The sequence below is a fragment of the Aspergillus uvarum genome (genome assembly GCF_003184745.1).
Source record: "Aspergillus uvarum CBS 121591 unplaced genomic scaffold BO82scaffold_39, whole genome shotgun sequence".
Classification (NCBI taxonomy): Eukaryota; Fungi; Ascomycota; class Eurotiomycetes; order Eurotiales; family Aspergillaceae; genus Aspergillus; species Aspergillus uvarum.
The window spans coordinates 261,145-278,355 of record NW_020291336.1 but is presented as its reverse complement, the minus strand read 5'-3'; the positions used below and the strand labels follow the sequence as shown (position 1 = coordinate 278,355).

Here is a 17,211-nt window from a genome sequence, read left to right as displayed (position 1 = left end):
GAGGGGCGTTTGTTTTAGCTGCTTCTGTCAACGGATGCCGTAAAATGAATGGAGACAGTACGCTCAGTAAGACTAGAAGAGCATCCCTGTCTTTCTTGAAGGTCTTGGCTTTCAATTGCTAAATAAGCAGATCTGATTCCGCTTCTATGGAAAAATATCGATCAATCGCTCGTTGATCAATGCTGCTCCGCAGGCTTACCATGCAGTTGGTACAACTAAACTTGTGCTTCCGGTGGCAGAGTTGGAACTATGACCTAATAAGCATACTATCACTAGTGTGTGCCCAAACATCTGACCTAAATCTTTGTGTATCGGAGAGAGGGGAGGAGGGGGGGCCGCGCGGACAGCGACGCAGGGGAAGCGCTTACTCTAAGAAGAACCGAGCTTGTGCCTCAGTGTCTGGCTCAGCATGGTCTTCAATTATACATCTGTGGGTTGTCTCATTTGGCCTCCCGGGGACACTCAAGCCAACGGTGGCTGAGATATTGGATTTCAATACATATTGGATGAGTATAGGATACAGAGATGGCTGACTCGCTTGTCGCTTACGTTATCTGTTCTACCTGCTGGGTCCCTGAAGTGGTGAGCTGATCCAACTTTGTGTAACATAGCTTGTAGTATATACAGCTGGATTTATCTTCACCTCAACATCCGAACCTTGTGATTCTTATCGACATTCCCCTACTTAAGTGATGCTGTCTTACTATAATGTACAGGGAAATAAATATATACATTTACAATGTACATACTACTAAAGTTTCCCAAAAAAAAAAACATTAGTATATCCATGATGACTCTACTGCAGCGGACATACGGTGATTCGATTATTGGCAGCTAAGAACTTAGCCTGATAACTTACTAGCAATGCTTATCTCTTCAGGATGCTATTGGGAGGCCACTAGAACACTGACCACTCTTTCGAATGCCGACTATTTTGCTCTGCGGCTTGCCCTTACCTGTTACTTGCTTAGGTTTTTCTTTACTGTCTATCTCACTATAACGGCATCGTAAGGAGGTGCCGTTCATTCCCTAAAGTAGCACGCGGTTTACACTGGGTGTCTCACGTGAGCATTGCTATTTAGTTCGCCTGGGCTGTGTGCGCACCACTCAGATCCACCCATCTTCAGCCGTAGGCCAACTCGGCAGGTTCACACCTAACGTCAGTCTCGCCTGTCTTGACAGAAGAGGGCTTCCGTCGGCCATTCCTCCTCATTCGTCTCACACCAAGAAGATAACAGTCAAGGGACACCCCGTTAATAAGGCACATAAATAAATTGTGTGAAGACATGATAAGTTTAGGAGGCAGACGTGAGTTCATGTCTAACCCAGAAGCACCGGGAAACCCATAATCGCGAGGCGAAGGGATCCAATCTTGTATATTTTAGTCCATTACGACGCCTCAGAGGTCCGTACCATTATAAAACTGTGTAGCAGAGTTATAGACGGCAGTGCGAATTTCACCTTCAAAGAGGCGCCGAATATCGGCAACTGAATTCCCCGAAGCGAGGGCTAATTGAAGCTGTATACGGGATTGTTCTCCATGCATAAAGCCGGAATGAATACTAAAATAGAGGAACGGTTAGCTTTGTACAAAGCCTGAGAGCTGCATCTAGAACATACATTTTCCCCGCTTGTGGCTCAGGGACAACGGCACCGAAGAATGGGCGAAGAGATGCCACAGTCACAACTCCGCTGTTATAGAGGTCCATAGCTGCGTTCGTGGCCGCTGTGCTAAGCCCACCCGGTCCGACGCCCATGATTACAATGCCCCTGTCTGAATTAGTCACACTCTTTGAGAACTATATGTAGGTGAAACTCACTTGGCGCCATCGGCAGCAGCAGCATACAAGAGGCCAGCATCGAATCCCTCTATAAGTCATGTCAATATAGCAATCGTGAAGGAATCCAGGCTTTCAGAAGTACTTACGATGGCCATAGAGGACAACTACCTTAGGCAACGGTTGTGAAACGTTGAACGGGTCAAAATAGTGCCTCCCTTTTGGCAGTGATGCTCCATAGAAGAAGTACGGCTGACCGGCAAGAAACTGCGCAATGTAACCCTGGTCCATAGCTAAGAAAGTCGACACTGTATTGCCATTGGTCTTTGTTCCATAAAAGACTGAGATGAGATGGTCATTGAAGGCAATCATGGCTCCGCGATCACGGGCTTCGGGATGTATCGCGGTTCGAACGGCATCATAGAAGTTGAACGGGCCATCGGCCGATAGGGCTGAATTGGGTCTCATGGAGCCAGTAGCAACGAATGGCTTTGAGCAATTGAGAGTTAGATCAACCCCAAACGCCTGAAGAGGTCAGCATTGTCCATACATACCCTACCGGGGCTGCACCGTTCAAAGGGAAAAAAACGAAAAAAGAAAGAAAGAGCTACCGTTTCAGCAAGAGTGTTGGTGCCGTGAATCATAACAGCACCGACAACATCAGAGTTATGGGCACACAGACGTCGGTTTGCGTCCATCGAAATGTTCAGGAATCTGTCCGAGTCTGCATCGGCGCTGCCCCCGCCACCAATGTTGCGAACCGCAATCTGGGCTATGTCGAGAACTTCGCTGACACCACTAATGAGTGTCTCGGGAGTTAAACCACCAACACCGCCACCATAGTTGATGGTGTCCAAGCGCCCGTGGGTTGAGCCCGACAAAATAGTACCGTCCCCAGTATTATACAGTCTCACGGAAAAGTTAGGCCAGGTAGAATTTGCCAAACATGAGAGGAGCAACCTACATGACTTTAGGCAGACGGTGATCTTTATAGATCCACGTCAACCCGGTGTCAGGGTCCTGTCGTGTCTGAACCTGAAGTGGGGATGCCAAACTTGTCGCGGCAGCGAGAAGCGCCGATAATATAGCAGAGCGGACCATGGCAAAGACAACAAGCCCAGCAATAAGGGATATGATGTTGACGCGTATAGACACCTGATCTTACTCTACTCTTTATATAGTATATAGGTGATAGGTTCTTATCTATACTTCATTATCTGCCATACATCCCATGACAAACAGCTTAATTGTTATCAACAAACCCTGGAGATATGAAATGTGGGTCTAAGGGAACAACTTTGGTTATGCTTTTTCTAAGGCTGTATGAGCATATTGGTTGACGGGCTACTGGGTTATCAGATGATTAAATTTCTTCGATCTTTCTGATTTTGTAAGCACTGCATGCAAGCGATTTCCGAATAGATACTGACGGGTAAGTCTTCCGACATCGGAGAGATCTTTAAGTATTATCCTGCCTCTGGGCTTTTAAAGAGTGACTTAAACAACTCTTTGCTAACCCACTCAACATGTGTCTCAATGCAGTACAGGGACTCGTCGGTATTTTAAATTTAAAAAATCTTTCAAGATAAGAGTGTGGCCAGGAACAATTTAGACATCATAGGCATATATTTCGAGGTATAGTATTCCAGATTAAAAATAGTATCTTTAAGGAAGAGGACCTATTATCGGATTGCAGTGTATAAGGCTCATTCTAGACTATAGTAACGGGGACATCGGAGTAGTGGGAGGGGAAGCTAAGCACGAACTGTATATTTAAAAGTTATAGTCGGCAGAGGTGGCATATGAACCTGTCCAAAATGTCACTTGCTAGCCATCTACTTGTAAGCTTCACTTCTAGGATACATCTTAAGCAAATTTAGATAGTCCATAAATCATGTCTCCAGCACAGCAGACAACCGCACAAGAAGATTCTTATCCAGGGCTAAAGCTAGCAAGACCCAGTTCAGAAGACCACTCTGAAACTCCGGATATAGCAGCAGCAGCAGCAGCAGCAGCAGCCCGTGCCTTCGGAAAAGATAACAGTGTAGGCAATAAAGGCTTCGGTGATGGGATTACCCCCGTTAGTACGAGACTATATGGGAATATGATCGAATGCAATGTAATTAATTCAGGCCGTTCTTCCAAGGTAATGATTGTCGAAAAAGGTTTCTGGGCGCTATCTTGCTCTGTGTTACACTAATTTTGCGGATCTGAACCGCCACGACTTTACCACCTGCATACAGTCAGAGTGCTGCAGGTAATGCCATCAATCATGGTGCTTTTACTTGTATACTTATATCGCTATATGCGTGCATCATCCCAAAGACACTCTGCAACAGCAATCACACCATGCTCCTGTCAGTAGAATGACTGGCTCCGTTATATTCTTCAGACGGGAGTATGAGAGTTACTGGACCAAAAAATGCCGTAACTTGCGAGGCCGGCTTTGAAAACACCTATGCTGAAGTATATTTGTCAGTGGGGAACAATTTGATAGACCATCCGGTCCGTAACTGTACGACCAATGATATCGCCTGAGGTGGGACACACATCCAAGCTAACATCCGGAATTCCTTCTTAAGGTAATCTGTGTTATCAGTATCTAAGACGTCTTTCCCAGCCTAGCCAAGTGACAATTACATATATAATACAAACCTAGTTGGTCCTTGTCTACTAAAAGAGTGATTATCTTTCCTTCTGAGACTAATTTAATTTTTATTTAGCTATTCTTTTATACTATGCAGTATTACTTTTACCAGCTACTATAGCTACAATACTATCTACTCCTAGGCTAAAAACAGAGCGTAGTTATCCGTATCTTCTCTTACCTATATTCGGGTTACGGGTTTCTTTTCTATATTTAAGACTAATAAATTTTGGTAAAGCTTAGTAAGCTCGGTGCTTCTTCTTGCAGGTATATGTATGTAAGGGCCCTGCGAGCCCTTCCAACCTTCGCGATATCCATCGCGAAGGAATGTATATAAAAGAAGGCCTAAGGCATCAGCCACGTGACGGCTAAGCGAGGTGGTCGCGGAACCACCTAAGGCAGCGGCAGTCCCGCGAAGTTAGGCAGATCAGCAACAACACCTTAGGGCAATATACTACCACCTTGGCCATTGCGAAGGACATTCGTTCACTACACTATTTCACCCTATAGCCCTTATAATGTATACTACTTTTAGCTGCAGGAAGGTCAGTGAATAAGCTTTAATTCTAAGTTTTTATCTAATATTTGCCCAGGAATTAATAGGGGAATGCTCTAAAGAGAATGCCTTTAAGATTGTCATGGATAATCTTCGAAAACATGGCGAATTGTCAACGGTCCACCTGCGCATCCCTGCATAATAGTCGCGACGTCAATGACTCCCGACTTCCCTAATACTTAACTCCTAGGGTCTTGCTAGACCTTCAGAATAGCAAGGATTAGTCTTGAATAATATGGACTGCTACTATCCTATACCTAACCGACCTATTTCCCTTAACACTGAACTAAAGGTCTTTGTTTGTAGGTTAAGTTATTTAATATATGCCTTTAAGAAGGGGATTATACTTTCTATACTGCTAAATCTTATTTAGCTTTTAGGGTGTTTCTAAACTAGTATATTATATATATGCTATAAATAGACAAGGTTTAATGCCTCTGGTGCAGTCAAATATTGCAATATCTAAAAGTATAATAGGTAGAAGAAGTATAGATCTTAAGTAGTTGTAGAGTATTGTTGACCTGTAAGCAAAGCCTCTGGTAACTTTTTTTAGAACTTGGATAAGTATTTAGGGTAATAATTACTTCTCTAGTGTTAACTCCCGGAGTGATCCGGGATTGTTTAGGTATTGCTTAGGATACGTACTTTTGTACTTCTTATATACTGTCAGCGTTGCCAAGTAATCTGGCCACGTGGTTCCAAAGGCCTTTTCATCTTGTTTACATGCGGGAACATAGCTAGTTCAACCAACCAACCAACCAACCAACCAACCAACCACCAAGAATCATATCAAACACATCCCAGAACCTCTCCTCTGAAGCCTCTCAAATCGTTGATATATACTCCGAGCTGCTCAGGAAGTAAAAAGCGGCGCCAAGTTCAACCTAAAGCGGAAAGGGAAAGTCGTTTGATTTCCGCAGCAATCCAGTTCAATAGTGATTTAGTATTCTGCCTAACAGATCGTTAGTCGAGTTCTTAGTTACCGCGCTAAGGTTTAGATCATGCGGCCTACTGGAGTGGCGACTCTCGCCCTACTTACCGGAGACATAGCCTCCTCCCTGGGTATTATGGCGGACCTAGCGGTGCATTGGCGGGCTACTTACTCGCACCAATAGTCGCGAAGCTTAGCGTCGGCGGAGTCGAGTTGCGTACCTGCGGAAATTACAAAGTGCTCCATTCAACTATTAGTACTCCTACTAAAGCCCATAGAAGATATCATGGGGCTTGGCGGGTAGAACGAAAGCTCGTCACGAGATAGTGAACCGGTTCAAGGGTCCTGTTATTGTAATAGCAGTAATCTACGGAGTAGTTAGGAATCGTAGCAGTGAGGGACAGTCCCCGGACAACGAGACACCATTCAGTCACTACTCATCGTCCACTCCACAACATTAGAAGCTGGTATGACCACTTTAGGTCGGTTGTTATTGTCCTTCGGGTGCGAAATTGGCTCGATCCCCGAGCCAGGTAGCGTGACAATGGTTTGCGCGTGATCCTCGGCCGTACCCCAATCCCACCAGTCCAGAGTATTTCCTTTGAATTGGTATCGGAGCTGCTCGCCAGGCCGAAGGTCGTCGGGCAGATCGAAAGACCAAGAATTGGACCAGGATTCCCCGGGATAGAGCGTCACAAACCGACCTTCTTCGCTTTCCGCCACGTTGAGCTCTCTGTCAGGGTTATCCCAAAACACATGTGGTGACCGATCGTTCTCGAATCTCTCCCATTCGTTCTCAGTCTTCAGGTCAGACTGATTGGGACAGAGACAGCGATAGACGCGAAAGGCGTCGAACGGGTTAAACGCCCAGGTGTGGAAAGTGATCGGTTGAGAGCTCTCATTGTCGGATGATGGACTGTGGTATATGACCCGCGTAGATATGTTCAAATCCCCGTAAACAGACATTGTAGAGCTGCAGCTCAACTTTAGACTTAGGACTGGTGCACCAGGCCTGTCTTGAAATTAGCCGTTGAATATCTTTCTGAATACCTTTCTATTGGAGAGCTTACACCCTATTACTTGGACTGATTGGTGGTGGTGTCGGAGGGGAGGGAATTTGCGGTTTCCTCCCTTCTCGCACAGTGAAGGTGAGATGTGCACCACCCGGAACTAAAATTGGGGGCCATTTTTTTTTGGTTTCCTTCTTCTGCTGTGGCGTACCCCAATCCCAGTATGTAATCTCTTTGCCCGTCCAGAGAAGGGTATAGGTGCGCCCCGGTTCTACAAGCCTAGCCCAGGTCTCAGGTAAGCTCGTTCGCATATTTATTGTACTGCGGTCCCAGGTTTTCTTAGCCTCTTCAACATAGAATGATGCCGGTTCATCAGGGAACTGATGAATTGTTGGTAACAATGGTAAATATCTCGAGTGATCTTCAATTCCGACCTTCTTGATATTGCCGCTGTCTGGATCGTGAGATATTAGAATATATTCTTCCTTACGGGGATCTATGGAAGATTCCCAGCGAAACCAGAACTGTTGATCGTCTAAGACCCTGCGCAAAGTGATCGTGAATGAGTAGGTTGGTATTTTGCCCTCTGTCCAGAGTGTCGGGCTGCCATCTAACTCGAGGACTAAGGGTGGGGTGTCGGGCCTGTGCAAAACGCTTCTTAGCACCGGCGGTGTCTTCACAATAGTCGTAATAAACGTACAGCCTATTGTTTTCCTTCCATCTTATGTACGTATCCATTTGGAATCAACCTCGGTTTGGGCTAAAAAGTAAGGGGTTCAACTCTTGAGCTGCATGGAATTGTCTGTGACTTAAGTAGTACAAGGGTGAGCGGGGGGGGGGACAGGACCATTGGCACATTTTGATGGGGTGCGGGAGCCCGTGCGGAGGGCGGCAGAGCAGCCTTATATGGCAGGCGGTAAGGTTGTAGAACCATCACTACAAAACCCCACCTGTTAGCTTACTGACAGCTTACGCTCACTTTCCACTATCCACCAATCGGGTGACTCATTCGCGGATATAGATGGATCAGTACCTCATAAAAGCGGCGGCACCCCAATTGGGTAAGCAAACGGGAATTGCAGCAAAACAGTTCACTTATACACTAGTTATCCGCGAATTATGGAGAAACAAATTTCCCAATCGGTGTACTCTCACAACTGACAGCTCCGAGGTCGTTCGATTAGATTGTACGCATGCAGTCTGGCCTGTCAATCTCATTCATTCTCTGGCTCTGACGAAACATGGGCTTCCCTATCACTCCAAGCCGAAGCGGGCAAGAATTGACTCAACTCATAGACGAGATCAACGAACGATTCTCGCTGGAAATCCCCAATCCCCGCATCTACTCCCCTGGCGGTGACAACAAGACACCGGCATGGAGATGTTATGGCGGTCTCAAGCGACTCTACTTCAAAGGTCCCTTCTATCGGGTCCTCGAAGATTTTCAAGAATGGGTTTCGTCTCGTTCACTCCATCCATCTCGCTTGCTTTCGAGTCATGAAAGGGAGGAGCGACTGGGATACCTGTTGCGATTGATTGACGATGAGCTCTACCTAATGGCCAAAGGCTCATTTCCGACCAACCGATTGTTGGAGCGACTTTCGGCGGAGCCTGACGATCTAACGCCCAAGTCATTGAAGAGACGACTTTCTACTGATGAGGACGAGTTCCACACTGCGCCGAGCTCTCCGGTCAAAGGGCCTGCAAGATCAGTTTCCCCTTTGGAGACAAGCGATCCTCTCCATGTTGTCGAATCCTCTAATCAAGGTAGCCATCAGCAGTCAACGATCGCGGCTGTTCCTGCCAACCTTTTCCAAAGCCCTCGCGGATCTGACACGGCAAGGCCTTCCAAGTTCGTAGAGAAACTGACCGCACCTGAAAAGTACCGGCGATACGACGCTGTACCTGCTGCCCAGACCGGCGTGAATGTCAGCTTCGCAACAACTACTGCCTCGTCCTCTGACCTTTTCGCTTCCCACAAAGTCCCATATAACACCTCCTTTCTTTCGGCAACCACTGATGCCACCGAACCCATGCCGGAGGATGAATCACTGTACGAAGACTCAGTGGTAGGGCATATGCTCAGTCAGGAGATGAGAACGACGTTCGAACAGAAGAGTCGAGTTTCAGGCCCAATTCATGGGTCTCGTTACAGCGATGATGGACAAATCATTGTAGAACTTCTAAAAGACGGACCGTTCTCATATGAACAGACTCTCCCAAAGTCGATTCCACTTCGCTATCGATATGAGCTGGAAAGGATAGGTAGAGCGTGGAATGTGCCTTTAAGCCGCATACTCGTTGGCGATACCATCTCATTCAAAACTCTGGACGATTGTTGGGGATGGATAGCGGCTCTTAGCCAGCGAAACGGAAAGCCACTTCCAGAGAAGCCAACTCGCAAGGCCTGGGAAGCCGCTACAGGTGATTTCAAAACAGATAAGCATTCCGAGGTGGTCGTCTTTACGGGGGGCATGGAGTGGTGCACTGCTTCTGAACGCGGTATTTTGAAGTTGAAATTGAATTCTCTGAAGACAGAACGAACCTGCCGCTTTCACCGACGCTTTGGATCGGATCGCTTCCTCAGTCTGACGATGCCTGCCCCGGCGCGGCCGCCGGCTCATCTACGGATACCCGAAAAGCCGGCTGTCCTGCGAGAAAGCTTAGCTCTATGGCTAACGCAACGGGTGCATCGGTGCTTAGGTAGGGAATGGCGGCCGTTCTTTGTAGAGGAAGTGAAATCAAAACGGAAGGTTAAGTCAGAACCGAAGTTTCGAGTGGAATTCTTTGCTGTTGACGGCATTGATTTTGACCGCAGAGTGAGAGTACCCTCGTCCCTACCTCTCCCAAATCAGGACAGTACGAACCGCACGCCGATGGGCTTAGAAGAACTTATTGAATGGCACATGCCTTCAAAAGCCAATCTTGAACAGTCTAACTGCAAGCTCTTCCAGAGGTTATCGTTAGGTCTTTCTAAAACTTATGCAACAGTGGTGCTGGGACCATCGCAGATTCTGTCGCTGCCGGACCTCCCGGGCCGTCCGATGAATGATGGGTGCGCCCTGATGTCAAGAAAGATGGCCAGCCGCATCTGCGATATGCTGGGGATTGCAGGAATAACCCCTAGTGCCTTTCAGGGTCGATTTGCGGGAGCCAAAGGGTTGTGGATGGTTGATCGACATCAATCACAGTTGTCAACTGAGTGTAATGACGACATGTGGATCCAAATCTCCGATTCGCAGCTGAAAATCCATCCGCATCCCCAAACCTGGCAAGAGCCTGTTGACAACGAGCAGTTGACCTTCGAGGTTGTGAAATGGTCCAAGCCGTTGCATCCGGTCGATTTGAATATTCAACTCTTGGCAATCCTCGAGCATGGCGGACACGTGAGGGAATATATCGGCGACCTCACCCGACAAGGCATTCAAGCGGTGTATAAGGAGTTTGTACAGGTACTCCAATCCGATAGTGCTGTCCTTTGTCGCAGTCTTATCCAGAAAGTCCGGCCTTCAGCGGAGGACGGCTCCGGGCTGATGTCACACAAAGTCAAACGCCTGGAGCAATGGACTGCGAATGATGCAGAGTCGATAATACGGCTTACTGAAGCAGGGTTTGGACCTCGAAGCTTCTATCCGCTTCGCAAGCGACTGGGGAAATGTCTCAGAGACCTGCTCACTCGATATGTGGACGAGTTACATATAGAGGTCCCTCTTTCGACTTACGCCTTCTGCATCGCAGATCCTTATGGGATTCTTAAAGAAGATGAGGTGCACTTTGGATTCTCCACCAATTGGCGCGATGGCGAAGGTCAATTTGAAGATACTTTACTAGACGGCATCGAAGTCCTTGTCGGCCGACTTCCAGCCCACCTTCCCTCTGACATTCAGCGCCGGAAGGCTGTGTGGAAGCCAGAACTTCGCCACTTCAAGGATGTCATTGTTTTTCCCAGTGTGGGCATTGTACCGCTAGCGCATATGCTATCAGGCGGCGACTACGATGGCGATGCGCCCTGGATCTGCTGGGATCAGAACATCGTGCGCAACTTTTATAATTCGGACCTCCCAGAAGTCGAATATCCTCTAGAGCACTTTGGTCTCACGGAACATTCCGTGCCCATGAGGAATATTCAATCCATGGACGAGTTCCTCCAAAGCGCGTTCACGTTTAATTTAATTCTATCGAATTTAGGGCGCTGCACTGTAGAGTATGAAAAGATCGCTTATGACGAACCGATCAATTCGCGCAACGCCACGGAGCTTGCTTGTCTCCTAAGTCATCTGGTGGACGGCCGCAAGGGAGGTGTGCATCTGTCTGAGCAAGCCTGGCGGCGATATCGGAAGAGGATCAGTCCTCGGACTCGTGATTTGCCCGCCTACAAGAATCCTGAACGGAGATACAAGAAGACCAATATTATCGACTTTCTTCGCTTTGAGGTGGCTCGCAAAGAGCGCGACAAGGTTCTGGCACAATTGGAGAAGGCCTTCCCTGAGAAGGAGTCCTTCAAGAACCCGGATGAAGACCTGCTAGGAGTATGGTCTCATGCCGAACAGCAAGCCGCACAGGATATGGAGCTAAAAACAGCACTGCAAGGTGTGGCCCAGAAGCTCAAGGCATCGTACGAGCAGTGGAACGAGCACGTGCAGAGGAGCCAAGAGTCCTTCTTCGTCCGTGCTCTAGAGGCTGCTGAAGAAGCTCAAGCCATTGAGCCTCCGCCAGGTGATCATCCTTTAATTCAGGTATGGGAGCACTGTCCGGGCGAATGGCTTCGGTTTCTAGCTTCCAGCACGTATAAGCGGTGGCCCCATTCCGGCTTCGTCATGCACGCCTTTGGTGAGGTTCTCTGTCAGATGAAAGCAAGCACCCTCCCGGCGCGGAGCGTAACGAATGAGATCCTTGCCTGTTATCGTGTCAACCAGAAGGTGATCGGGCAGCTGACGTCTCGGGACCCGATGGATGTAGAGGACACCGGGCCGGACGAGGACGAGTACGAAGGGCACGAAGCCATCGAGGCGATGCACTTCGGGCTGCCGTCAACAGCAGCGGGCGGATACTACGATCCGGACGATGGGATGTCGGTGGAATGAGCCAGGTTTCACCTTCGGATAGCATGGTTAAATGGCTGGAATTCAATTCATGCCTCTGTGGGGTACATTCTTGGGTATCGTGCTGCATGCATATTCCTCCCTTGACTGAAATTTTGGATTCTTGGATAACTTAAGAGTTCTCTAATTATCCCCAAGAAATGGATATAGGATCGGGCATTGGGTCAACTAGTTTGAACTATGAACAGCAACAACGATCTACGAGACTTCCTGTTTGCCTTGGGCTGACCAGTTGGTCATGGGGTTTGGTTGGCTGAGTCGTGAAGGATCATGAATCATGTGGAAGTGGAAGTGGACTTGATTCAGACCAGGCAGGCGGTGGGACGGTGCATTACTGGGAGGCGGATGAAATCACATGTCAAGTCGTACAATCTGACTAAATCGGAAGCTTCCACGAGCTGCTGCTTTCGCTCATCGACTCTCACTCTCGCTCGCGCTCATTGACTCTCGACTAATTATCGGCTGTTCCTCCCGGGCGAAACAACGACCAGGATTGACCTGAGACTGCTCGCCTGGCAATACTTGTGACTCGGGTCAGCATGTGAAGGGGGGCGTGGAGAGACCCAGCAACTTCATAACCAATCCAGCAAGTCTTTGGCCTGAGGCAAATGGGATACGATCCTCGACACCTTAACATCCCACCATAAGGCATGGTAGGGTCATTTTGATGTCGTAGTGCCGTGTAGAGTGGTATAATAATATAAGAGCCAGAGTAAGAATTAATAGACCAGGTTAGAAGGGAGAGAGAGAGAGAGAGAAGGAGAGAGTAAGCAAGTGAGAGAAGTGACTGCCGAACCCACGCCCAGTCAGTCTCGGCTCTTCTTTGGCCCGCCGCGCCTACGTTTTTCTCTTGCTTTGCACGTGAAAGTCCCTCGACTCTTGCTGCAATTCATCCATCCTTCCATCCTTCCACCAACCAAGCAGGCAATCGATCAATCAACTGCTCACTCTCACGCTCAATCAAGCTTCGCTCGGGATCTCCAACCTCTCTCAACTGCCTTTCTCATTATCCGCCGCTCTCCGCTTGCTCACCTCTCCCCCTCTCTCGCCCCTCCCCTCTCTCTCCGAAGAATCAGATAGTCTCAAAACGCGCCTAAGTCTAACCGATCCTCCGGCTCTTACTTTCCACGCCATCTCGACTCATTTACCCGTTCTGGTTGTCGGAGGACAGCCATGGACCACCGTCCACCCGACGGCATCTCTGGTCCTGGTCCGAAGGCGTCCATTTCTGCTGTTCGAGACGCCACGACGCCGACCACCACCACGACGTCAGCCCATCCTTCTCCTTTAATAGTCTCTGCCACCTCGACTGCCTCTTACACGGCGCCTACTCCCGCCCCTTATCCTTCTTTCCATCACCATGTCCCTACCCCGTCGTCTATGATGGATGTCGACCACACTACCGCGGCCGAGGATCGCTCGCGTCGAGCCACCAGTGTCCTGTCCATGGATGACATCGAAGCTGCCCAAGCCTTGGAGGGCCTGCGTACCGGTATACACCCCACTCCTCCTCCTCCTCCTCCTCTTCTTCTTCTTCTTCTTCTTCTTCTCAATTATAAGGACATACCACCCTCCCGTGTCTGCTTGCTGTGTTTTTCTCGCACCACCCGTCCCTACTTCTATGCTATCCTGTGGAATAAGTTTTGATAATGGGTGTGTGTATTGGCAATCTAGAATACGGTCAATCGCCTCGAACCTCGCAGGCATCCGAACCAAAAGCCCAGCCGGAACCCCTCCTCTCCCTTCTGACGTCAACTCACCCCCTCATCTCCTCGGCCATTAACGGGTCTGTTTCGGCCTATGCGAACTCCAAGTCATACTCCCCCCGCTTCAAGTCCGGGGCTGAGTTCATCGAGCGGAATATCGGGTCGCCGGTTGCCAAGTCCGTCGGGACGGTTGGTCGAAAGACCGGGGTAGAGAGCGGACTGCGGTGGGCGTTGCAGCGTCGGGCGTCGTCGTCAGCCAACTCCGGGCGGTCGAAGCGCCGCAAAGTGAACGGCCGCGAAGAAGTGCCACAGCAATCGGCGGGCGCGGACGTGGACGTCGAAAAAGGCTCCGTGGATGGTAGCATGGAAGGTGGTATGGAGGGTCCTCCGCCTTACGATGATCAGAAATCCCCCAGCTATGATGAGATTGGCCGGGACAGCCCCTCGAGACAGAATCCGACTTGGCAGAGCCGGTTGATGATCTCGACGTCTGGATTGGGGGTGGCGATGAGTGAGGAGTCGCTGCGTAGCCTGCAGTACTGTTTAACGTGGCTGCGGTGGGCGAACGGTCGGTTGGGCAAGGCTATCCTGGCGCTGCAGGGCGCGCTGAAGGAGTGGGATAACTCGGGCCAGTCCGCCCAGGGTGAGCAGGGTGGGTCTTCACAGGCAAATCTCTTGACACAGCGGATACAGGCTGTCAGGGAGGATGTTCTGTCCACCTTGAAGAGGGTCGTGGATATCGTCTCCAAGTACGCTGGCGGAGCGTTGCCGGAGAATGCCCGCAACCTCGTCCGGCGTCATCTCACCTCCCTTCCCCATCGGTTCCAGATCGCTTCGACTTCCAACCCCCCCCCTGATTCAGCGGCGGCTGCATCCGACACGACGGTCAGCGCTCACCGGATCTTGGTTCTCGCTCAGGAAGGGCTTGACATGATGGCCCAGGTTAGTGGCGTGGTCAATGACACTCTTGTCAGCGCAGAGCACTGGTGCCAAAGACTGGGACGAAAGCGCCCCGAGAGAAAGAATGCCGCGGAGGTCAAGCAGCAGCCGGAAGAGCAGAAGGAGACCTATCCGGCTGATATCAAGCGACCTATTCATGAGTCTTCGCCTCACGATGTGCCTATGTCAGGCATGGAAAAGGTTTGAAAGGCTCACCTATTGATCAAGGTCGATTCAGGTTGTACCCAGTGGAAACCTGGGCGAGCCTGCAATTGACAGTGCTATATGAGGCAGTAAGCCTGCAGATTCAAATTGACGCCTTGAAACAGTCATTGTCTGCTGACGAGCGGACCATCACCTTCCTTGTTTGCATGTTCCTTTTGTCATGGTCGACCTTCTTGCATGTGCCGGCTGTCATTTTCGCTGCGACTGACCTTCCTTCCATGATAGCGATTTCCTTTCCGGAATGAATGAAGTATGGCGTTTTCCCCTCAATGATTTGACTTGCTCATTGCACCTGCATTCTTGCGCTGTTCGCAAACAGAGACCGACCTACTTACATTCGTTTGGGTTCTTGTCGGTCTGTCGGATTATCGCCTTCGCTCACTATTCGTGTTCTTGTTTTGACCAAGGAAGAGGTTCGTGTGCGTGGCTAGCGATGCTCGATAATCCTCAATACCGTTGTATGAAAGCAGAAAAAGTTTTCCCTTTCTCTTCCCTTTGAGACCGTGACACTCACCCATCGAGATCATGTGATGAGCTCTCCGAACGACCTCCCATCCATCTCGATCTCCCGTATGAGGTTCCGATCCCCGCCGGCCTGCGAACAATACAGCCTCACCGTGACACTGCTCGTTGCTTTGTGTTGATGTGCCTGCGCCAGAGCGGCCAGTCGCTGCCTTCTCCGTTCCTCCATGATGAAAGCCCACCTGATGCGGACGTCCTCGACACGTCTCTGCCGACTCAGCCCCCGTTTTCTCCATAGCGCCACCTGCGACGCCATGAGCTGGTTTGCATCGTCGGGCCAGCCGCCCAGTTTCTGGGTCCGAGGCAAGGCCGCCATTGGGCTTGGAGCTGGGTAGTAAGACTGGTAGGGGTTGGAGGAGTAATATCCTTCCCCCGCCGTCCCGCCGCCATCCTTTTCCTTGATGATCCCATAGCGCCAATCCATCATGCCAGACTCGAGCTCTTCCAAGTCTACCAAACCCGAATCTACCGCATGCAACCGCCCCTTCCACCCCTTCAATTCATAGACATCCTTCCCATCCCGACAGATACTCAATATCCCCCGCCGCAGCATGTAGTGCACATGGATATGGTAGTCCGCGCGGTACTTCGCGAAAGCGACATCCTCGTTGTCACTTCCGTCGTCTGAGGCGGTATCCCCCCCCTCCAGGAGATATCGTGCCACTAGCGCTTCATACAGATGCCCCTGTGCGGAACTCGAGGAGGGTGGTGTGGACGGCGGGGTGAGCTCCGCGTAGCTGATGTACCGATGCTGCTGCTCCGCCCGGATTTCCGGGGTCAGGCAGCGGGCATGCCGACCAGGATGCCCGGCATCATCGGCTTCCAGGTCCATCTCATCGTCGTTTTCTGAACAAGTGGCGGGAGGCATCTCGTGCGGCGCAAGATCGGGATCCGCTTGCGATGACTCGAACGGCACGGTGCGGGCTGGATCGTACCGGCCGGAGGCTGTGTCGGCGTGGAAGGTGGATTTGGGGAGGCGGAGGATGGTGGTGCAGCCGGTGCAGGTTAGGGCTTCGTGGAGCGCGGTTGCCTGGGTGGTGTTAGCGAAAGAAAGAATTGGAGAATTGGGGGAAGGAGGAAGAGAGGGAGTGTACCATTTCTTCGTCTATCGTTGATGTCGATGTTGGTGTTGATGTTGGTGTTGGTGCTGGTGCTGATGTTGTGGGAATAGCCGTCGCGCCAAACATGCTTGCCGCCGGTGGAGGCGATGGTGATGGTGTCGGCGGGAGCATCTTTGGTGGATTGGTTGTGGTTGTGGTTGTGGTTGTGGTTGTGGTTGTGGTTGTTTAGACAATTAAAGGGCATATGCTCTATCATAAGCATAGCTTGAAGTATAATTGAAACAATCACCGCGCTCCCCGAATCCAATACTCTAAACTGTCGATAGTGGTGTATATGTATACGCATTTAAGTTGCAGAAAATCCTTGCCCTAGGTAGTAAGTAGTGTGTGTGGTGTAGTGTAGTGTCGTGTATGGAAAACCGAGTTGGAGTCCGAGTCGGAGTTCTTTCTGTCTTTCTCCTTCAAGCCAACTTCTCAAATCCTGAGTATTTTTTTTTGGATGGGGGCTGGCTGACTGACTCCGAGTTGGCTCCTTTTTCCGGTGGTTCGTGGTGTTTGGTTAGTGTTGGTATTGGTGTATTGAACAAGAAAGGTTTATTTGTGTTGTTGGGGATTCTTTGTTGAGGGCGCGTTTCATTTGGGGGTGGTATATTGTTCTAGTTTGTTTCTTTGATGGGCTGAATAGTGGATGTTTAGGCTCTTGGGGGGAGGGAGGGGTTCTTTCTTTGTGCTTG

General features: G+C 49.8%; 6 protein-coding genes across 6 annotated transcripts; 3 read left to right on the top strand and 3 right to left on the bottom strand.

Moving 5' to 3' along the window:
• Positions 1–1,399: 1,399 nt before the first annotated feature.
• On the bottom strand, positions 1,400–2,879 carry BO82DRAFT_338835 (asparaginase; the record flags this gene model as incomplete). The annotated part of the gene is made up of 6 exons (XM_025633449.1): positions 1,400–1,562; positions 1,621–1,770; positions 1,821–1,869; positions 1,928–2,303; positions 2,390–2,687; positions 2,743–2,879. 6 exons carry the CDS (start codon positions 2,877–2,879, stop codon positions 1,400–1,402), a joined length of 1,173 nt encoding a protein of 390 aa, XP_025490398.1.
• A 3,377-nt stretch (positions 2,880–6,256) lies between these two features.
• BO82DRAFT_313585 (uncharacterized protein) lies at positions 6,257–7,696 on the bottom strand. The gene is made up of 3 exons (XM_025632484.1): positions 7,623–7,696; positions 6,983–7,564; positions 6,257–6,924 (listed from the first exon to the last, which is right to left on the bottom strand). The coding sequence occupies exons 1-3, from the start codon at positions 7,658–7,660 to the stop codon at positions 6,339–6,341; spliced, it is 1,206 nt and encodes a 401-aa protein (XP_025490397.1). The 5' UTR covers positions 7,661–7,696; the 3' UTR covers positions 6,257–6,338.
• Positions 7,697–7,943: 247 nt separating this feature from the next.
• BO82DRAFT_418204 (RNA dependent RNA polymerase) lies at positions 7,944–12,241 on the top strand. Its single transcript, XM_025640059.1, has one exon. The coding sequence runs from the start codon at positions 8,164–8,166 to the stop codon at positions 12,004–12,006; it is 3,843 nt and encodes a 1,280-aa protein (XP_025490396.1). The 5' UTR covers positions 7,944–8,163; the 3' UTR covers positions 12,007–12,241.
• A 1,163-nt stretch (positions 12,242–13,404) lies between these two features.
• BO82DRAFT_287014 (putative clock controled protein (Ccg-8)) lies at positions 13,405–14,876 on the top strand (the record flags this gene model as incomplete). Its single annotated transcript, XM_025631568.1, has 2 exons — positions 13,405–13,516; positions 13,699–14,876. The coding sequence occupies 2 exons, from the start codon at positions 13,405–13,407 to the stop codon at positions 14,874–14,876; spliced, it is 1,290 nt and encodes a 429-aa protein (XP_025490395.1).
• Positions 14,877–15,278: 402 nt separating this feature from the next.
• BO82DRAFT_114801 (uncharacterized protein) lies at positions 15,279–16,370 on the bottom strand. Its single transcript, XM_025629833.1, has one exon. It carries the CDS (start codon positions 16,282–16,284, stop codon positions 15,418–15,420), a length of 867 nt encoding a protein of 288 aa, XP_025490394.1. The 5' UTR covers positions 16,285–16,370; the 3' UTR covers positions 15,279–15,417.
• Positions 16,371–16,768: 398 nt separating this feature from the next.
• Positions 16,769–17,135, top strand: BO82DRAFT_114787 (uncharacterized protein). Its single transcript, XM_025629832.1, has one exon. The coding sequence runs from the start codon at positions 16,889–16,891 to the stop codon at positions 17,099–17,101; it is 213 nt and encodes a 70-aa protein (XP_025490393.1). The 5' UTR covers positions 16,769–16,888; the 3' UTR covers positions 17,102–17,135.
• The last annotated feature ends 76 nt before the right edge of the window (positions 17,136–17,211 follow it).